Source organism: Aspergillus pseudotamarii (genome assembly GCF_009193445.1).
Source record: "Aspergillus pseudotamarii strain CBS 117625 unplaced genomic scaffold BDV38scaffold_24, whole genome shotgun sequence".
Classification (NCBI taxonomy): Eukaryota; Fungi; Ascomycota; class Eurotiomycetes; order Eurotiales; family Aspergillaceae; genus Aspergillus; species Aspergillus pseudotamarii.
In genome coordinates this window covers 126959-147085 of record NW_022475038.1, presented here as the reverse complement: position 1 = coordinate 147085, position 20127 = coordinate 126959, and the positions used below count along the sequence as shown (strand labels likewise).

Sequence of the window (20127 nt, the reverse complement as noted above, 5' to 3'; positions counted from 1 at the left end):
CTATACCATTTCCGGAATCACCCTCACAAGCGTTCCATAACAAATCGAAAAGATGGTACGTGGCCCCCGTCCGATTGTTGCTCTGCAATCCCTTGGAATAGTGGCAAGAGAAACATGGCCAGCGAGGTGAAGGATGCCCCAAGAGCTTGCAGAAAGTGGTTGTTTACCTCCTACTGGATCCGGGGCGAGACCTCACTCGGTCCCCAATGAATCGATTGGATTGAATTGCCGCCCCTCAACCTCAATGCGCAATCCCTGGTTCGCCCTCTTCCGACCCATTCCATCAACAATCCTCCCCTCCTCATTCTCCCCATTATACCTGCATTTTCCATCTCCCTCATCCGTCACCCTGTGCTTGGAATCTTTTCTTTGGTTGAATATCGCATTTGGCGTTCAAAATGACTGGCTCACACAATAATTACGACGACCAGGCCTCCACCAACTACAAAGAAGCGTTCTCCCTCTTCGACAAGCGCGGCACCGGCAAGGTCTCCCTGGAGTCCCTCGGTGACCTTCTGCGCGCATGCGGCCAAAATCCTACTCTCGCTGAGATCGCCGATCTGGAGAAGAGCCTCGGCGGAGATTGTATGTCTATCCTTACCTTGCCTCGATCTTAGTGTATAGGGAAAATAAAATCTAATGAGTCACATGCGCATAGTCGACTTCGACTCTTTCGTGAAGGTCCTCAACCGTCCAGGCGGCTTCCGCGACCCGGGTGAAGCTGAAGAATACTGCCGCGGGTTCCAGGTGTTCGATAAGGATATGACCGGGTTTATCGGGGTCGGTCAGCTTCGATACAGTACGTATTAAGATGGCAGGACGTGGTGCAAGACGACCGCGATGCTAACCATGGGCAGTTCTGACGAACTTGGGCGAGAAGATGTCGGACGAGGAGGTCGATGAGCTTCTCAAGGCGGTTGATACCAGCTCGGGTGAGATTAACTACACCGGTAGGTTACTGAATCCCCAGGTACAGTCATAGAGACCGAACTAATGCGTGCAAATCTAGACCTCGTTCGCACCATTTTGGCCAACTGATGATTGATACACGATACCCTATGTTCTATGATATTATGAGAATCGCTCGAGGGGCGGAGTTGGGCTAAGTTTCAGTTCGTTTGTATTGTATATCGGGTTCATATGATATGGATAGCAATAGCAATGGTAGCATAGATATTTGCACAAATTCACACTAGTCCATATACGCTTTTGACTTGATGATACTTGATATGACGTAGAGCCGACAGAGGTCTATTTTTGCGACCATGTATATCCACCTAAAGAGGTAGAACGAACCCCACCACAATGGCGAGATCAAGTCTGAAACCAACCAGATAAGACATAGACCTCCTCTACAAAACGGCACGACTGCCCCCAATAACATAAAGTGATCCCCACACGCACATCCAGAAGTACATATGTACATCCAAGTGGCATACCATGCAAGGCTACCCAACCGACAAGAAAGTCTCTCATGCTATATCAGTCTCGCAACTTTTATATATTCCATCCTAAGTTATAAACGAGATATAACCCTTCAAGGTGATAGACAAGTCGTTCTCTTAAACTAATTGGGGTAGCTATCATTTCGGTTTAATTCTACGGATGTTTATTCCGCCAAATATATGTTTACTACATATTGTACTGAAATACCGATCCGAGCAAATAGTCAGGCAATACAACTTACCTAGAGGATTGAGATACAATACCATCTGCTATGTGAAATTTCATATGAAAATAGGAGGAAATAAATAAATAAAATATATAAAAATAAGTTGTAAACTAATGAGAATAATAAATAGCAAATAGAAAGAAAAAAGAAAAGAAAAGAAAAAGAAAAAGAAAACAGAGAGAGAGAGAGAGAGAGAGGAAAGGCATTGGAAATTTATTGATAGTAGCAAAACTAGTCCATATCCAGACAGAAATATACATACTGTCGCTTGAAGTGAACCCCAACATCAGAAACACCTGCAACTTAAGCCAAGACTACAAAGACTCAAACCATTTATTCCGACAAAGCCCTCCAGCAGCCTAAAGTTACAGTGTAGTAGTCATTAATGATGGATCTAAATCAACCTCTAGGCTTTGAGAGAGCCTAAAAGTGCAGTACGGTTTGGTTTGCAGGAAAGTACGTATTTTAGACGGTAGTTGTGGTTGACCTGGCCTGCACATTTTAGTGTAGATAATAATTTCCAACCAACTTCTCCTAGTGCCTAGAACTGACGTGTACTGGCTGCTAGAACTAATAGGGTGAATGTATCCAATCTGACCAGTGACTAGCCTATCCAGTGACCTAAAAGTGCAGGACAGGTCGGTGAGTGTACTGGCAGGTAGCAGGACCAGAGACTTGGCATTGCTCATGTATCTATCAGTGTGAATGTAAAGCCCTGGTCAACCTCTCCCGAGACCTAAAAGTGCAGTACAGACCCACCCATTGGCTATTTTATCCATCAATATGGATGATTTAACCTGACCATCCTCTCCAGGGCTCTAAAAATGCAGTACATGGCTGTGCAACTCCATCTTGGCAGCGATATCTAACCTTCATCCATCAATGTGGATGGTGAATCCTGAGCATCCTCTCCCAGGGCAGAAGTGCACTACAGGTTCAGATACGCTGGAAAATTAGACACACTGGATAGACACGCTGGATAGACAGGCAGTGCTAATTATTATGTTAACTGTAATGGGTCTAGAATTGTAATAGACCTGTTCTATATCTATTAGCGTGGGTGTGGGATTCTGAATATCCTTTTCCATACCTCAAAAGTACAGTGTAGGTGTATAATAGGGTTGTATTGAACCTCGATAAGTCTAGAAGTATGATAGAACTGACCTATAACTGGTAGCGTGTATAGGTTTCCTGACCTTTGTCTCCTAGAGACTAAAAATGCAGTGTCAAGGCTGACCATTCAGGATAGTTGTGAGATCTTGCCTCTCCAGGTAAAGGACCGTGAAAGTGAGGCTGATTAGGCATAGTATGACTCACCAATCAGGATAATCGTGAAATCTTGACTGTCCTCTCCCAGCGCCTAAAAATGCAGTGGCCCAGGCAGACATCGGCAGTGGCCCCAGGCAAATCGTCCAATATCACCTTACTTTTGGGCTCGACGCAAATATGATATACCTAACCTCAACTACTAGGGAGAGTTTTGAGTCAGATCTCCCAGGGCCTAAAAGTGCAGTGTACTCCGCAATGCAGCCCACAGGCCCATATAGCATGCTAAAAGCCCCGCTCTACACCAGTATGCCTAGCGTGGCAGTCCTGACCTCCATCTCTCTGAGAGACTGGAAGTGCAGTGTAGGGATTCACATCCCTGCACCCAAAATGTGGCAGTGCTGAGCTGTATCTATCTAAGTAGGATTGGGTTTAGATAGAACACTTTCATAAATCTTCTGCAGGAGATCTACATGTAGTGCTTCTGTTTCTGGAGAGATCTTGGACGCCTAGATTGTTCCTCTGGTACATACAAGGGGTTGTGTCGTATAGATAGATCTGTTAGCTTATTGAGCCATGTTTTGGAGAAATATACTGCGTGTTGTCCTACCTGATAATGCCAGGTAGTGAGTATAAGTTAGTCCTCTGATGTTCCTTAATAAACTGGCTTGACTGTGGAGGTAATATTGAGGATAGTGAATCTTTTGTTTTTAGAGCACTGTCTATGATATTGTGAAATCGATCTGGGGTACTAGTTATACAATTCCAGTTCGTGCATCCAGTCAATGAATTTATATTGATTAGAGATGTTGGTACTGTATGCCAGCAACACATTGCCCATGTTAATAACAGTGAAGTAACTCAAAGGCAAGGAATGTATAACTCAGTGGTATAAGACACCTCACGTATGAATAAACACGAGCCATACTCCATACACCACAAGTTAGGGATACACATGCATTCGTTAATCAATATACATTAAGATACACATACTAAACCTCCGCCTTCCACCCCCTCCACTCCTCATCAACCCCCTTCAACCTGGCCTCATCCCCCATAACCCCCGTCTCCACCAACGCCCCCGGAAGCAAATAAACAACCTTCTCCTTCCTTTCCCCCTCTTCTGCCTCCCCATCACCCCCAGAAGCAGAGGCAGCAACAGATGTCATTGGGAAAAGCACCCCATCCAAGAAATACCCCACAACAACCCGACACCGTCCACACCGCAGAAACAATCTCTTCTCAAAGCCGTCCTCGCGCCGTACGAGCGTCGCCTTGCGATCCGGTACCGTTGTCGAAAGGAGGATGGTGTAGTGTTCTTGTTGGTTGGGGGTTGAGTCCTCGGCGGTGCTTGATGTTGGGAGGGGGAGGATGATGGCTTTGTCTTGGGCTGGGTCTTTGCGGCGCGGGAGGGAGGAGATGTCGCGGGTTGTTGCTAGGAGGAGGTGATTGCAGAAGCGGCAGTGGTGGGTGTGGACTGGGAGTCGGTATTGTATTGTTGGCTGTTGTTGTTGGAAGGATTGGTCTTCAGTTTGTGATTGGGGGTCCTCCGGGGTGGACATTTTGAGGTTCTTTTTTGGGTGGTTGTGGTGTTTCTATTTCTGGCTCGGCTTTGGTATGGCTTTTTTTGTGGTGTGAGTTTCTGTTAATTGAGCGAGTAAATGGGTTGTGGTGTTAGTTTGAGGTGATTATAATGCTGGAGTGGAGATGTTGGTGGACGCTGAAGAAGAGCTTTTGGTGCGCCTTATCGATAAGATTGATCGGCGCGACGGAGCTACAATTTATACTGAGTATGTATGTATCTATTTATCCTGACATCTACTTGATCGTACAAACATTCCTAGCTCCTGTCTTCTTCTTTCAAACTTCATTATATTCTCTGAATCGTGTATATATCGCTAGGTATCAATATTAATCCTAAGCCAAGCCCATATCCTTGTAGAATGCATCGGTCTTGGGCTCACGGCCCAAGAATTCCGTCAAGCTCGTCATCTCGTCCTGGCTGCCTCCTTTCTCCAGGACCTGGTGGCGGTAGCGTCGGCCGGCAGTAGGGTTCATCGGGTCAGCCTTAAAGACGGTGTAGAACATATCGGTGGAGTAAACTTGGGAGCTGTTACATCATTAGCAAGAATGTTAATACCACAGGAAGGAATCAAGCAAGCGTACCTCAAGTATCCGTAGTAACCGGCATCGTAGCCACCGATCAAATGTCCGAAAGTCGCTTCACCGTGTCCCCATTCGTCGCCAAGGCCCAAGCTCTCCAGTCCGTCCATCTGGGTGATCTGCTTGCGCAGCTGGTTGTAGGTGGCCGAGATCGGCAGCTTCTCAATGTCCTCGTGGCTCTTGGGCTCGTGCACGGTCATATCGAAGATACCGAAGTGCAGCTGGCGCAGGTTGAACAGTGCATCATTGACATGCTTCGTCCGGATCAGGTTCTCAATCACCTCGTCGGGGATCTGCTCGGCCGGCTCGGGCTTGTCGCCGGCCTGTTCCTTCCACGCGGCGAGATATTCGGGTGACAGCGTCGAGTAGTGCTTACTGAGCGACTTGAGCTGTGATGGGGTCCAGCACCAGTTCTCCAGCATCTGACTGGGGGCCTCGACGAAGTCACGCACGGTGTTAGTTCCGTGGAACCGTGAGTAAATGGTCTTGGCCACGAGGTCATGGATACCATGACCCAGCTCATGGAACAATGTCACCACCTCGTCGTGCTTAAGTAGACTGGGTTTCTTCGGTGTCGGCTTAGTGAAGTTGCACACAAGGGCGGTGGCAGGATACCGGCGCTTGCCGTCCTTGTCGATAAAACCGGGCTGGAGGTTGAAGTTGGCCGCGTGGCCGTATTTGCCGCTTCGAGGGAAAAGGTCCAGATAGAGATAGCCGACAAATCCGCTACCCTCGCCCTCATCGTCCCAGACGCTGAAAATCTGCACATCCTCATGCCAGACAATGTCACTTCCCTTGCCAGAGGGAGCTACCTTAGCCCGGTCATCACTGGTGATCTCTACGAACACCAGGCCGAACAATTCCTCGAAGATCTTCAACATGCCCTCAATGGTAGTCTGGAGAGGGAAGTATTCAGCAATCTGTTGCTGGTCCAGCGAGTAGTTCTTCTCCAGCATCAAACGATCGTAGAACCGGTGGTCCCACAGATAGTACTTGCCGTCAAAGGACTCGCCACGAGCTTCAATATCATCCTTCTTCAGCTCCAGCAGACTCCTGATCTCCTTCTGGCCACCGGCTGTCAGGCGACTTCGCAGATCTCCCAAGAAGGTGTCAACTGTCTCTGGTGTCTTGGCCATCTTATCCTCAATGCGGAATGCTGCGTGGTTCGGGTATCCCAAAAGCCGAGCAGCCTCATCGCGCAGGACAATGGCCTCCCGGAAGAGAGGTACGTTCTGGTTGCACTTGTTCTCGTTCTGGATCATCACCTTCTTGCGAGTCTCGGGGTTCTTGGCATACTTCATAGTCGGGAAAAGATCGGGATACTTGAAGGTCAGCCAGAGCTTGCCGGCGTTCTCTCCCTCACCCTTCTTCAATCCTGACAGCACGTCTTCCGGCACACCGCCCAGTTCTTCGGGGGTAAACCAGAGACCCTCGTTCTCTTCATTCAAGTTCTTCTGGAACTCAATGCTGATCTGACTCAGACGTTTCTTGATCTCCTTGAAGCGGTCCCGCTTCGGTCCGGCGGGGAGACCCAGCCCATTGCGAATGTAACCCTTGTGCTCCTTCTCTAAGAGGCGACGAGATTCAGGGTCAAGAGTTTCGTTCTTGTTCAGCACGGCATCCACAAGCTTGAAAACATCCTCGCGCATGACTGTTTCGATGAAGAATTCGTCCAGCTCTGCCTCGGCCTTGGATGAAGCATCGCGTAACTGCTGTTCGGTCGAGACCGCCTGGTAGAAGCTGAGGATGTGGGCTTCCAGAGCCATGGTGTTCTCGTCATGGGCCAGCGGCTTGAGCACCGAGTCGAATGTAGCCGACTCAGGCTTCACATTGGCGACAACCTCATCCTGGACCTTGCGGGATGCCTCAATGAGGCGTTTGGCATCGTCAACGATCGACTGAGCGGTTGCTGTGAAGACCGGTGGGGCCTGAGGAGGGCGGCGGTAGTGTTCTGGAGCCATACTCGCGGTGGTGAGGGATTTCCGGAGGTTCGTCAGCGCCGTAGGGGATAGTGTAGGTGTAGTCAGTCGTGAGCCACGGAGATGGCCCAATACCGAGGAGAGTCTGAAAGTGGGGGACGAGAGGCGGAGCGGAGGAGCCACGGTGATGAGTAGAACGCCCACAAACAGGACGAGGGCGTGTAGAAAAACGGAGCGAAAGGCGGGAATGGTGGGAGGGGTAGAAATTGGAGAGGTGGGGTAAGAAGAATTGATTCAAGCAGAAGAATACGTGGCTTTGCAGTGGTGATGCAGAACTGATAGTGACCTGCAGTCTATGGTTGTATTTACTTGGTCACTGGAGTTGGACCCGCGCTAACGGCAAGCTAGTAAACTGTGGAGCTGGTGCGATGCCAGGTGACTTTTCTCTCCCACCGCAAAATTGAACTTCAACTTTAAATAAGAAAGGAGTCCTCTAGGATGATGAATACAATAGAAAGGACGGTCTACCAAGATCTACGGTAATGTGCACAATATATCAGGTGGATATCATCATCTATTTTCGTTGAACACGTAAGTATGTTCTGACCCTGTCGCTTTTATAAAGGACGCGAATAAACCTCGACTCAATCAAGTCTCTCGTCATCTTGCTGCTAAACCGAAACCCAACTCCGAATCCCATACAATTAAGTGTTGTATAATGAACGCCCATGGTGCTAAATAAAGACATGACCCGTGGAGAAAAAAGAATGCAATATCAAGACAATCATACATCACAGGAAAGTATATAAATAGCGACTTCATGCTGCATCGGCAGTGGGAATAGGTTCGGGAATCTTCGTAACCTGTTCACCAGCGCGGATGACCCGCTGACCGGTGCTGTCACGGACGTAGTCGCTGCTCTCCTTCTGAGAGCGCTTCCAGATCTCGACTTCACAGCCACCGCGAATGACACCAACCCGCATGGTTGAGAGCAGGTTGTGCGCAGCGTTGGAGTGATAATAGACACCTCCGTTGAACATGGCGGTGGCGTCCTTGCCGATACCAGAGTTGATCATGGCCTTGCCACCAGGGTGGTCCTTGATGAAGTCAGTCACATCGTGAACAACACCGGCAATGGCAATAAGACCACGGCCATTCTTGGCCTGCTCGACGTAGTCGTCCCACTCCATAACGGGAAGCTGGTCGAGAGAAACACCCCAGTCCAACTTGGCACGCTTCTGGTCGATCTTTTTCTGGAGCTGCTGAACACGGCCCTTCTCGATCTCGTTGGCACGGAATTGCTTGAGGTCATAGGCGAGGCCGAGCTGCTTCCAGATCCAGATGCTCCACTTGGTGGGATCATACTGGTGCCATTCAATGGCATTACGGTAGTCAGAGGGAAATTCGTGGTGGAAGTTGTGGTATCCTTCACCGAGGGTGACAAGGGCAGTGATAACGTGGTCGCGAGGAGAGTTGCGGTCATCAAATGGCTGGTCACCGAGCCAGTGAGCCAAGGAGTTGACGCAGAAAGTTGCCTGCTGGACGAAAAAGATACGCAGGATACCAGCATAGACGAAGCCGCCCCACCAGTCACCCCAGCCCAGACCAGCCACGAGCATAGGCACAAACAGACCCATGGTGAAGACGACCTTGAGGTAGTTCCGGTGTTGCCACACCACGACGGGGTCTTCGTTCAGATCGGAGATATCGGTACGGCCAATACGCTTGGGGTTCTGCTTCATCACCATCCAGCCAAGGTGGGAGTAGAGCAAGCCCTTGCGGACTGAGTAGGGATCCTTTTCGGTATCGGTATAACGGTGGTGAGCGCGGTGGTCACGAGCCCACCAGCGGATAGAACCTTCCACGGCACCACCGCCAACAGCAGCGAGCCAGATACGGAGGGGAAGACGAGCGGAATAGGAGCAGTGAGCCCACAGACGATGGTATCCTGTATCGAGCAATCGTTAGCTTTCCGTGTCCTGAATAATTATCCCTGCCAATCGGGGCAAAACCTACCTGCGGTGATACCCAGTCCGGTGAAGAAGTAGTAGATGACGGCCCAGATGGCGGTCTTGAGCTGCAGAGGCACCCAGAGAGCCTGGACACATCCATACACAGGAATACCGATGATAAGGAACACGTTCAGCCAGTTGACATGCTTGTGCCAGTTGCTCCGTGTCATGGCAGTGTCGGCAATGTGAACCTTCTTGATGTCACCAGCACGAGGCTGGGTAGCATCTGCCGTCTTTGCAGACATGATGTCGGTGCTTTTTCGTCTTCTCTTAAGACCTCCGATATGCCCGAACCAAGACGAGGCAACTGTCGACGGTGACGGGTGCCCTCTTGATAGATGAAAGGGTTAAGGTGGTGAGGTGGAGAGAGAAGAGGAGGACTATTTAAACGGAGGCAAGAGAACCGAGGAAGAAAAAGCGATGGAAATAAAAGAAAAAGGGTGGGGAAGCTCCGGTAGGAGGCGAAAGAAGAAACGGCGAATGAGTAAAAAATTTGGGAGCTCTTTTACTTGCACACCCCAAGGGGTTCCACCGGTGGATGGCGGTTGGGGAAAACAGAAGAACTGCAAGGCCAGGCAATAATGATGCTAAGCTGAGCGATCGACTGGAAGGATGGAAGAAACAGGAAAAGAGTGGCCTGACAGGATACGTTTATCATTCATACCTCACTGTTAAATCAATTGATCATAAGCTTCCGAGGTTCATGACTGCGTTCAGCGTTCAACAAAGCCGGACCTCCAGCATTGCTGATATCTATGTAAGGCCACCAGGGACGAGGCCGAAGATTCAATTGTCCTGCCAGTAAGCTTGTTGGGCCGCCTGTGATTCGATGGCGAATGTCGGCCAGGCTCTGCTGCTTCGGGTTAGTCCGGCTGGTTTGGGCCAATCGCTACCAATTCGCCATCTGTTGAATCCCCAACAATTTTCACATTTTTGCAGGCGGTAAGGCCGGGGATGGGTCTGATTGGTCCCATCTGACTGAACGACAGCTAAACTTTGAATCTCACCTCGCATCAACGGCTGCGTTCTCCGCATGCTAGAAGCCTTCCCGAACTGTGATTACAATATCCAAACACTTAAACTGTTCAGAGTGACAGCAGCCACTGGAAGGATTTCACCCTCCCGGTCATTTGGGGTAGTAAGACGACCGTAATTACAATCGAGATGACTTAACTGGAGACGCCGAGGCCCCAGGATATTAACGTAGTTTGAGTATGTACATACATCATCCGAATACGGTATATCCGATGCAGCCCTACGAAAGTGTTCTTCTTGCCACTTCGTGGTGGCGACGGACCTGTTTCTTCAATGAAAACTTTGACTCCTTTGTACCGCGATCTTCCATGCACCACGCCTTCGTAAACTACTAACTTCCAGACAACTTCCCAGCGGTCAGTAGATTTGAGAGTTGTTGAAAACGAGTCCGGTCGCCGATAACTAATCGCAGATATAATCTGTGGTTACGGATGAGTCTAAAATGTTCCGGCCATGGTTTGCTATATATAGCGCATGTCTAACACGTTTTTGCTTGTTTACTATATTCACTCATTAAAGACCATAGAATTGTCTAGCCCCCGTAGAACCAGATGACTATGAAAGTCGCCTTGTAGGGCTTGCACTGTATGTTGAAATGGCGTTCGACAGTTAAGGGAGCTTTCATGGTGACATACTACGACCCCAGATCTTTACCAAGATCGCTGCTGGCATATCTGAGGAGATAACAGCCACTGATGTTCTCCATATTTCCATACGTTAGTGTCTCATACCAGACGTTGAAGTTCCTGCAGTTGCAAACCGCGTTCCTTCAATTAAGGTACACTTGATGGCCACCGACGAACGTATACTCCACAATAATATGGGGACTGGTCCCAGCACTAACTACCGTTATTCGGATCAAGGTTGAACATTGAAACGCTAGACTCTGGATATCCCTTAGTCAACCCTCACAGTCACACACTCGATAATACTACTACTGTTTAGCAGAATTTATCCCATAAGGAAAGACGACTAATTCCCCACTTTATCCAAAAACCGATGTAACCGTCCAGAAATGGCCCGTAATCGCCTAATCTGGTAAGGTGCATCCTGCGTAGTCATCCACGCCCTTTCCCAGTGAACCCGCAACACATCAGCCATCCCAAGACCTTGCAGCAAAGGGATAATGTCTATTCCAGGTCGACAGCTTGATCGTGAACACTTCGGCTGCTTGCTATCAGCTCCCCCAGATTTTAGAGGAATTCGGCGGTGCCCGTCTAGGTCACTGATAAGCAGGTTGACCTTTCCCGTGCTCAGGATGGGTTAAGAGGCTGTCCTTATCTCGGCTCCACTTGTGAAGCCAAGGATATGCACAGGCCAAGTTCTTGGGATTGATGTTTGGAGATATTGACTACGGTCACAAATTGGGGCTTTGCATTGATTACATTGAATCGTAGCCAACGAGCTTGTGGGGTGGTAATTCATTCTATATTTACACCGTAGCTTTAATTTTATTATTTCCTTTTCGTAAAAAGGGGACGAAAGAAGAGAAAGCCAGTAAGTTGGCAGTAACATAGTGGCTGATGCTAAACGACAAGATGAATGAATCAGTGGATCTGTGCGTAAGACAGTGTTTATGACTGTATTCTGTAATTGTTGGCTGCTCAGTACATTCAACTACTATTCAATGTACTGGTTCAATCCCTGTACTTGCTGACAATGTGATTGTCAACCCACCCAATCGTCTTCTACTTTGTGGCAACTACTAGTTCTTTTGTCATGTATGTTTGGTTCTCTAACCGTTTGCATTACTCCGTACTGTTTGTCTCAAAACCTGAAGCCGGAATGACTCGCGTCCCTCCCCGAGGTCTCTCCGAGTTCTCCCTTGCGAGCGATTGGCGCCAAGGGACTAAACCCTCTAGCTGGAGTTGTCCTTGATAGATAACCAACTTTATTTATTAAATTATTCGATTGATTGACGCATCGTGCTCGTCACTTATCGATAATCCGTATCGCTTCGTCGTCGGAAATTTGCACAAATCTGATCGCGCTTCTCCAGAGATGCTGTTGTCTACATCTCACTACCAGGTCCTTCGAGAGCTTTTGGGAACTTAAAACTCGTGGTTCCCCGCGATCTTGAATCGAGATATCAGTTTCAATCATCAATCATACCCTGGTTCACGAGACCTTCTCCCCGCAGTTGTGCGTTATACGGAAACGAACCCTACCTATTTGCGGAAACTTGCCTCGATCGCGATCATTGCCGTGTTTCCTTTGAGAGAGAAGATAATTGTCCAACCGCGAAACATTTCTAAAGCACTCCAACATGGATGGACCAGATCAGATTGGTCCTGACCTGCGTCCCAAGCGAACTTGGGCCGATAAAGGCCGTCGGATTGTCAAAACCTTCACCACGAGGTACATGATTACTATCGGATACCCTATATAACTTTCAACATGAATCTAATCGATTCGTCCACAGGGATGGCTTAATAGGAGACTACGATTATGCATACCTTTTTACACCCAGAATTCCTTTTATGAAGCAAACGAGGCGAACGGCACCTTTTTTTGGACTGGATGATCGAGTACCGGTTTTTCTGGCTCTTCTTTTGGGCTTACAACATGCCCTAGCAATGTTGGCTGGAGGTTGGCATATCGTCTTATTATAGCGCGGAGGGTGTAATACTAACTTCGTCAGTTATCTCGCCCCCAATTCTCCTGGGTGGTTCTTCCGGAGCCAACTTTGGAGATGAAGACTACCAGTACCTAGTGTCGACCTCTCTGATTGTATCTGGGTTACTGTCCGCCCTTCAGATGTGCCGCGTTCACATCTATAAAACGCCTTACTCGATCGGTACGGGCCTGATCTCAGTCGTGGGTACCTCGTTCGCAATAATTACAGTAGCGTCGGGCACTTTCACTCAGATGTATTCGTCCGGATACTGTCCCGTTGATGCCCAGGGCAACCGTTTACCTTGTCCGAAGGGCTATGGAGCTCTCCTCGGCACCTCCTGTCTATGCTCTTTACTCCAGATCGGCCTTTCATTCATAAGCAGCAAGGTCTTGAAACGCGTCTTCCCACCCCTGGTTACTGGACCAACTGTCCTCCTGATTGGAGCATCCCTTATTGAGAGCGGCATGAAAGACTGGGCGGGAGGCTCAGGCGGCTGTGGCAGCGACCCCTCCGCCCGTGCCCTTTGTCCCAGCGCAGATGCACCGCACGCTCTTCCCTGGGGTAGTGCAGAGTTTATCGGTCTCGGATTCTTGGTCTTCTTGACCATTATTCTGTGCGAAAGATTCGGCTCCCCCATCATGAAATCTTGCGCCGTTGTCATCGGTTTGCTGGTCGGATGCATTGTGGCAGGAGCATGTGGCTACTTCGACCGCTCAGGCATTGATGCAGCTCCAGTAGCGTCTTTTATCTGGGTCCGGACATTTCCCCTAACCATATACGCGCCGCTTATCCTCCCCTTACTAGCCGTCTACATCGTGATCATGATGGAATCAATCGGCGACATCACAGCCACATGCGACGTTTCCCAAGTGGAAGTGGAGGGGCCCAACTTCGATTCACGTATTAGAGGTGGTGTCCTGGGCAACGGTATCACCTGTCTCCTCGCAGGCCTATGCACCATCACGCCCATGTCCGTGTTCGCCCAAAACAACGGTGTCATCGCTCTGACGAAATGCGCAAACCGCAAGGCCGGATACTGCTGCTGCCTCTTCCTCATAATCATGGGCATCTTCGCCAAGTTCGCTGCCGCACTCGTCGCCATCCCCAGTTCTGTTCTCGGTGGTATGACCACCTTCCTCTTCTCGTCCGTCGCTATCTCCGGCATCCGTATCATTTCCACCATCCCGTTCACACGTCGCAACCGTTTCATCCTCACGGCTTCTTTCGCCATCGGTATGGCTGCCACGTTGGTACCAGACTGGTTCCAATACTTCTTCACCTACAGCGGTGATAACCACGCCCTGCAAGGGCTTCTGGATGCTGTGGTGCTCGTTATGACCAACGGGTTTGCAGTCACCGCTGTGTTGGGTTTGATTCTCAACCTTCTTATCCCAGAAGATCCAGAGGAAGAAGCGGCCATCTTGGACGCCAGGGGTAGCGAGGTCCGGAGTGAGAGCGAAGAGACGAAGACCACTTCAGAGTCCCCGCACTGTAAGACCGAAGAGGTTGGTCCGGCTACAGTATAATAATGGTTTTGGCTTTCTACTATTATATAACGACCCTTGAGAGGGTCTAATTAAAGGATACCCTAGTGAGTTGCACATATCGTGACTCAGATGACCTACAATTCGAATCATGTTTCACTTCCAAATTAGTACGTATTCGTAAATATATATACTTTGTAAATGATATCATCCAGCTAGTAGCATATAATGAAAAAGTATGTAGACAACACCAACCCCCCCACCCAACCAACCAGAATAACCCAGTCCAAGACATTTATACAAGAGAAATGAAATATATACCTAAACCCCTTCCACCTTCTCCCCAGGCTTCAACATCTTAATATAGCAATGCTCCCCCGTCTCCAGCACCTCAATCCCACCCCCAACACAAACCCTAAACTCTACACAAATCAGCCCAAGACCCTAAAACCAACGACATCAACCCAAAAAGAAAAAGGAAAAGAAACATACCTCGAACAGCAGGAACAGCCTGCATGCCCAACGCAGCATTAGTCAAGTCGCCACGATCAATCCTCCTCCACATCTTCAACGTCCGATCCGGCTCCGCAGGATGCCTAACCCCAGTATCAGGGTCTACATTTGGCAACTTACACCGAATAGTCCGGCAAGCAGTGTAGACCTCCACACCCCCAGACCCAGGTTCTGGGCCATAGATCCTCACCCGTTTCCAATGATCCTCCTCATAAGCCCCAGGACCTTGGACGATGATATTCGCCCGAAAGCGACGGATACTGAGCTCAGGGATGTCCGTTTTGCATTTACTCGCTATATCCTGCACGCTGGCTATATTGAGGAGGTGGATGGGGTAAGCGTCCGCGAAGCCCGTTACTGGTTGAAATCCTATGTCTTCTTTGCGGGGCGCGTTGCGGAAGATTTCTCTGTGGTGGGATGAGTTTACCCTAAAGAGGGTCAGGGGACCGCGGGTGCGGTCAGGGTCCAGGAAACGGTGCAGTGATGGTGGGAGGTGACAGCCGTAGTCGTGAGCTAGGGGATTGTCTTTCCAGATCTTGACCGGGGTTAATGGGTAAGTTGACTTGAGATCTGAGTCTTGTGGGGGAGAGAAGGGGACACGGAAGGATAGTTCCTTCGAGAGGAGGCCTAGCATCGTGCCCAGTTTCACGGCAAGTGAGAGAATACCGGCCGTGACTCGCGGGTAGTGGATTACCAGGACGCCTTGGGATCGCACTTCATGAAGCTCGGGGGAGTAGTCCTCGGATGTAGGGTCGGGGACCCAGATCTCGGGTCTGATGAGAGCCATTCTGCAGAGCGAGCCGTCACGGAGCGTCCTTGCTGTCCAGTGGGCCTGTTGAGACTCATTGGTGCTGGTTTTGGGGGTGATGTATTCGGCGAAGCAGAATTGGCGGTCATAGGTGAAGCCTGTGGGGACGACGTCGGCTGTATCTAGCTCAAGGCCGGCGCAGCTTTTGATTGGGTATGCGAAGAGCGCTTTTATCCGCCATGCGGGCTTGTTCTCTGAGTCTGTATGCTTCTCAGGCACGCCTTGGCTGTATTTTGGGTCGTACTCGTCGTGCAGGTTGGTTTCGTTGTGTGGGAGACCTAGCTTGCGACAGCCTTTGGGTGGTGGGTTTGTGAATGGCCAGTATTTGTGAGAAACCAGGAATATGATTATGGGGATGAGAGGGAGCCAGATAACGGCTAGAGGTGGGTTTGTGTTCATAGCATAGTGGCGCACGGTGTTGAAGCCGAGTATGGGTTCAGTGTAATTCAGCATTGAATCACGAGTCTGTGATTTTGAAAGGAAAATCAGTATACCATACGTGTTCCCTAAGGAAAGTATATAGTATAAAGTGACGATAAACTTTAAGGTTAACTACGTTGGACAAGAATAAAGCCCGTATATCAGATGCCGGGGAAAAAGATGATGATCTTCGGAGATTAGATCTGATCACATTTATTTTTAACTCCGACGTTGAACTAATTTAATCCGAATTGGCAATTCCCCATGAACGAAGCCTCGCAGTCATCAACCACCACCGTCGGTAGTTGCTAGACTCAGGATGAAGTTGGAGCATACTGTGACACCAAAATGAGAGGTCGACAGTATTCTAGTGTTCCGAAGCGCGCAATTAATACCATTTGATCCCAACAGGCCTGACGCGCCGGGTTCGCGTTTGCCGTCACCATGAACCAGCAGGATTACCTCGGCCTTTCCACTCAGGAGCCTCGTAAGTCCTTGTAAACTAATTCGGACAAGATTGATAGGTTAATGATACGTGCAGATCGGGTTGTCTCCTTTCCTGCGTCGCAGTCTCTGCACGCGTCTGCCGCGTCTGCCGCAACTGCCTCTGGCGCTATATCGACGGGTATTCCTCAATTAGATGAGGCGATCCGTCCGCCTTCCGCGGAGGATGTACTGGGACATACCAGTGCCATAAACTCCAATGGAATACCATGTGGACATGTTACAGAGGTGTTCGGCCCCCCTGGGGCTGGGAAAACGTCACTGGCGTAAGGCCCCATCTCTGCCTGTCGCACGTTGGTATTGATTTAACAATGTATCTCTAGTCTGAGCGTTGCCACATCGGCCCTCCAGAATGGAGACAAAGTGATATGGATCGGTACGAAACCAAACTCACTGAGAACTGGCTCTAACATTTCTAGATACGGGATCTCCACTCCCGAAAGTACGCCTGGCAAGCATGCTGAAGAAGTTCCCTGATGCCACATCTTCTGATCCACCAGAAGACCCTATCAGGAATTTGATCTACTTCCATGCAAGGTCGCTACCACATCTACTAGCTCTCCTCATCCGCCCACCCAAGGGCTTCCCTTCAGAAGATGCGAAACTTCTCGTCATCGACTCTGTATCAGCGTTATTCCCATCGTACTTTCCCAATCCATCTGAGTTCAAATCCCGCCTACCCCAGTCAGGAATCACAGACAAGACGCAGATCCAATGGCTCATGAACCGCAAATGGAATGTCACAAGCGACCTTGGCAACCAGCTCGTGAAACTGGCAGCTACACATCGCTTAGCCATACTTCTAGTAAACCAGACGCATACCCGAATCAGGGGCCAGCCGCGGGCAACTTTATGTCCGATTCTGGCGGGCGGAACATGGGAGAACAGCGTCCATGTAAGGGTTGCCATCTTTCGGGACTTTCTTCCTGAGGACGAGGGGAATTCGAAAGGTATTCGATTCGCGGAGGTAATGAAGAGAGCAGGGAAGACTTTATCTTTGAGATTGGACGAGAATATCGTACCATTCAAGATTGAGATGGTAGGCTTGGATCATTTCTCGTGCAGCACTCACAGATGGCTCACATTAGTGTATAGGATGGTTTACGTGGGATAGACAAGACTCCGTCTCCAATGATCTTGCCTCAAGAGCCAGTTGAAACAAGCTTATCGGCTAGCCAACGGAAACGCAAAGTCGATGAGATTGCGGATAGTCAGGATGAAGATTCCGATGAAGAATTCGGCTGGGTTGAAGGGGATGATGCTGGCTTGAGTGACAGGGCTAGCTGAGACTTAGATTGCATTGGTGTTATGGCCGTCATCATACTAAGACCAAGCATATGAAACAGCTGCTTCTTGGACAGCTGAATCTTTGTAGCTGCAAGTGTTCATGCGGGTTGTAATGGGTGTAAATTATGATAAAATGAAGATGTATGAAAAATAAATAGATAGTTCCCTCAGGGGGGGCGTCGTTTAATCAAATCCGACACCTTCACAATAAATTTTCTATCTGGACATCCATCGTTCTGTGATGTATGTAGTCGTTTTGTCCCATCTTGAACAATATGAGAGAAGTTTATATTATCCAGCAGACCAGACGATGACGCCGGCGCAGTCGGACTAGATTCATGCTGTAGAGAATACAACTCTATGTCATTTCCCAACGTACCCGGACGCCTGTGCCCATGAACCATATCGACCAGTTTCCCGAGAACCGCAAACTCCAACTTAAGTTTGATGCTGTATATGACACCCTTGAGCGTGATCTGAATGGCGTAGAAGTTGGCATACTCCAGCCCAAGAAGGGCTAAGTCCATCACAAGAATGGCAATATTTATTCCTACTAACTGGTGCATTATTCTTCGGTTTTGTCGGTTCGAACCCAACCGAAGTAGTTTGGTTGTTTCCCAGATATAAAGCCCTGAGATTATCACCTCCTGTAAGGTGAACCCGGTCATCTGGATTTTTTCCATGATGTTATATCCTCTGACGAATAAAGGTGATCGATCGGGTACGTTGGAACCATATGTCAAGACGGAGGTAGGTATATGCAAAAGAAAGAAATTTGCTATGATCATGCACAGCACACGGCGAAGTATGTACTCGTCGCGGATGACAAGATGTAGTCGTGAATAGAGAACAAACGACTGGCCTGTCACCATTGTCCACCAGCCGACGGTAAGCAATGTAACAGACAAGAAAGAACTGGCGTGTGTGAAGAACTTCAACATGAAGCCGAGCGAGTATGGAACTACCCCCAAGCAGCCCGAAAGTAGCAAGCTCCAGAAGTATAGACCTGCCCAACGACGGAATGTCGACAGCACAAGGATTACCAGCTCGATTACATTGTAGATGGAAATGGAGATGAAAAAGACAAGGGTCGCTTTGAGCCCGTATCGAGCGCCCGCAAGCTCACCGGAAATGCCATCAAGATGGCTCACAATATTTGACATGATGCGGTGGTATATGGTGATGATGATCGGACGATCTGGGCTAGCAGTAATGTGGAGAGGCTACCACAGACTTCCCAGTGATTTTCCTTTATTTTTTTTCTTTTAGATTTTTTTTCACTTCTTTTCCCCCTCGGCCAAGAAATGTTATACGTCAGACCAACATCCGAGGTAATGAGCGGAAACCATGAGCGTTAAAAGAGCGGTGCATGTGGGAATAGAGCGATTGTTAACTGGTGAACCGTATCATATCGAAGTTATGTGAAAGCTCTGAACAAGTCTTTCCCTCCTCCCACATAAAGGCATTGTGTGGCCAAGATTAGCTCGAGGCAACACCCCGGAATGAAGCTGGGGCTAAGATTCAGTGGCTTCGTATTCCGCAGGAACTAACGATGCCTGTTAAGGTAGTATTCGGTGTTGGTTGACTTGGCAAAGGCAAGACTAGCAGACTAGTACCGTACACCTGGTACGATTCTCGGCGTTTCCCCGCGGGACATAACAACGTTCGCTGGTAAGGTAGCGTTGCCTAACAAGAAAATCCAGATGGCACAATTGATACGCCAATGGACCCCTAATCACGGGACATCACAGGGTTAGTTTTGTGGCGTAACACATGGTTGACATACTATTAGTACCCCAGTTACCATCTATATGCACAAGAACTGGCTCTCGGTCATATTGAATATGTCCTTGTGATGTACAATGCTCTTTCGCCTTGGACAACACGAGGAGCAAGTTCATTGTGGCAGTCGATTTCAGCTGATAGTATCACAGAAACCTTTGTTCCAAGTCCTACCGGTATTATGATCCCAAGATATGTGGCAACTTAGTCCCCCTTGGATCTCCATCCCTGTCATGCCCAACATTTCCCGTGTTTAATTAGAATTCTCAAGCGTCAGATACTTGGGAAAATTTGTCTTACATCGGCACAGAACTGGCATGGAGGACCGGCACAGATTGCGTGTTTTTTGGCACAAGGAACTCACACATTCGATTCAGGACATAATGTTCAAATGGCTAGCCCATGCCATGGAGTTCTTATTCTTCATAAGGCACAGGATTAGCTGTAGTCTTTGTCGGAGCTTCAATATCGCTGAGATCTGTCTGGTTGGAGATGATTGGGTCCTTTAGCCCTTTATCTTTCATTACTCCGTTGATTTTTGGACCCTTTGCACAACGCTAGCGACAGAAGCAGCCACACTCAAAAGATTCTGGAGTTTGGATATGTGTTGACTTCCTAATAAATGTCCTCGCTTGCTGCTTATTA

General features: G+C 48.9%; 9 protein-coding genes across 9 annotated transcripts; 3 read left to right on the top strand and 6 right to left on the bottom strand.

Annotated features, from left to right (window-relative positions):
- The first annotated feature begins 106 nt into the window (after positions 1-106).
- Positions 107-1055, top strand: BDV38DRAFT_80877 (putative cytokinesis EF-hand protein Cdc4). The gene is made up of 4 exons (XM_032063961.1): positions 107-585; positions 659-799; positions 858-950; positions 1010-1055. The coding sequence occupies exons 1-4, from the start codon at positions 399-401 to the stop codon at positions 1036-1038; spliced, it is 450 nt and encodes a 149-aa protein (XP_031913960.1). The 5' UTR covers positions 107-398; the 3' UTR covers positions 1039-1055.
- A 956-nt stretch (positions 1056-2011) lies between these two features.
- Positions 2012-3013, bottom strand: BDV38DRAFT_245806 (uncharacterized protein). The gene has a single exon (XM_032054472.1). It carries the CDS (start codon positions 2359-2361, stop codon positions 2038-2040), a length of 324 nt encoding a protein of 107 aa, XP_031913959.1. The 5' UTR covers positions 2362-3013; the 3' UTR covers positions 2012-2037.
- Positions 3014-3930: 917 nt separating this feature from the next.
- On the bottom strand, positions 3931-4500 carry BDV38DRAFT_282508 (uncharacterized protein; the record flags this gene model as incomplete). The annotated part of the gene is made up of 1 exon (XM_032059795.1): positions 3931-4500. The coding sequence occupies one exon, from the start codon at positions 4498-4500 to the stop codon at positions 3931-3933; it is 570 nt and encodes a 189-aa protein (XP_031913958.1).
- A 177-nt stretch (positions 4501-4677) lies between these two features.
- On the bottom strand, positions 4678-7450 carry BDV38DRAFT_80742 (M3 family metallopeptidase). The gene is made up of 2 exons (XM_032063959.1): positions 5105-7450; positions 4678-5048 (listed from the first exon to the last, which is right to left on the bottom strand). The coding sequence occupies exons 1-2, from the start codon at positions 7060-7062 to the stop codon at positions 4856-4858; spliced, it is 2151 nt and encodes a 716-aa protein (XP_031913957.1). The 5' UTR covers positions 7063-7450; the 3' UTR covers positions 4678-4855.
- BDV38DRAFT_80748 (stearoyl-CoA 9-desaturase sdeA) lies at positions 7451-9423 on the bottom strand. The gene is made up of 2 exons (XM_032063960.1): positions 9037-9423; positions 7451-8968 (listed from the first exon to the last, which is right to left on the bottom strand). Exons 1-2 carry the CDS (start codon positions 9275-9277, stop codon positions 7839-7841), a joined length of 1371 nt encoding a protein of 456 aa, XP_031913956.1. The 5' UTR covers positions 9278-9423; the 3' UTR covers positions 7451-7838.
- A 2504-nt stretch (positions 9424-11927) lies between these two features.
- Positions 11928-14332, top strand: BDV38DRAFT_245799 (nucleobase:cation symporter-2 family protein). The gene is made up of 3 exons (XM_032054471.1): positions 11928-12425; positions 12490-12656; positions 12709-14332. Exons 1-3 carry the CDS (start codon positions 12334-12336, stop codon positions 14208-14210), a joined length of 1761 nt encoding a protein of 586 aa, XP_031913955.1. The 5' UTR covers positions 11928-12333; the 3' UTR covers positions 14211-14332.
- Positions 14333-14489: 157 nt separating this feature from the next.
- On the bottom strand, positions 14490-15942 carry BDV38DRAFT_282504 (MOSC domain protein; the record flags this gene model as incomplete). Its single annotated transcript, XM_032059794.1, has 2 exons — positions 14490-14590; positions 14661-15942. The coding sequence occupies 2 exons, from the start codon at positions 15940-15942 to the stop codon at positions 14490-14492; spliced, it is 1383 nt and encodes a 460-aa protein (XP_031913954.1).
- A 411-nt stretch (positions 15943-16353) lies between these two features.
- Positions 16354-17700, top strand: BDV38DRAFT_282503 (uncharacterized protein; the record flags this gene model as incomplete). Its single annotated transcript, XM_032059793.1, has 5 exons — positions 16354-16396; positions 16451-16679; positions 16737-16789; positions 16833-17452; positions 17509-17700. The coding sequence occupies 5 exons, from the start codon at positions 16354-16356 to the stop codon at positions 17698-17700; spliced, it is 1137 nt and encodes a 378-aa protein (XP_031913953.1).
- A 167-nt stretch (positions 17701-17867) lies between these two features.
- Positions 17868-19086, bottom strand: BDV38DRAFT_292521 (uncharacterized protein; the record flags this gene model as incomplete). Its single annotated transcript, XM_032062026.1, has 1 exon — positions 17868-19086. The coding sequence occupies exon 1, from the start codon at positions 18861-18863 to the stop codon at positions 17868-17870; it is 996 nt and encodes a 331-aa protein (XP_031913952.1). The 5' UTR covers positions 18864-19086.
- Between the last annotated feature and the right edge of the window lie 1041 nt (positions 19087-20127).

Bases quoted from the DNA above. Each gene is read 5' to 3' on its own strand.
- BDV38DRAFT_80877 (XM_032063961.1), top strand. From the start codon at position 399: ATGACTGGCTCACACAATAATTACGACGACCAGGCCTCCACCAACTAC. The intron at 586-658 runs GTATGTCTATCC...ACATGCGCATAG, and splicing joins GAAGAGCCTCGGCGGAGATT to TCGACTTCGACTCTTTCGTG. The intron at 800-857 runs GTACGTATTAAG...AACCATGGGCAG, and splicing joins GGTCGGTCAGCTTCGATACA to TTCTGACGAACTTGGGCGAG.
- BDV38DRAFT_245806 (XM_032054472.1), bottom strand. From the start codon at position 2,361: ATGAGCAATGCCAAGTCTCTGGTCCTGCTACCTGCCAGTACACTCACC.
- BDV38DRAFT_80742 (XM_032063959.1), bottom strand. From the start codon at position 7,062: ATGGCTCCAGAACACTACCGCCGCCCTCCTCAGGCCCCACCGGTCTTC. The intron at 5,049-5,104 runs GTACGCTTGCTT...ATGATGTAACAG, and splicing joins GGTTACTACGGATACTTGAG to CTCCCAAGTTTACTCCACCG.
- BDV38DRAFT_80748 (XM_032063960.1), bottom strand. From the start codon at position 9,277: ATGTCTGCAAAGACGGCAGATGCTACCCAGCCTCGTGCTGGTGACATC. The intron at 8,969-9,036 runs GTAGGTTTTGCC...TGCTCGATACAG, and splicing joins CGGACTGGGTATCACCGCAG to GATACCATCGTCTGTGGGCT.
- BDV38DRAFT_245799 (XM_032054471.1), top strand. From the start codon at position 12,334: ATGGATGGACCAGATCAGATTGGTCCTGACCTGCGTCCCAAGCGAACT. The intron at 12,426-12,489 runs GTACATGATTAC...ATTCGTCCACAG, and splicing joins GTCAAAACCTTCACCACGAG to GGATGGCTTAATAGGAGACT. The intron at 12,657-12,708 runs GTTGGCATATCG...TAACTTCGTCAG, and splicing joins CCTAGCAATGTTGGCTGGAG to TTATCTCGCCCCCAATTCTC.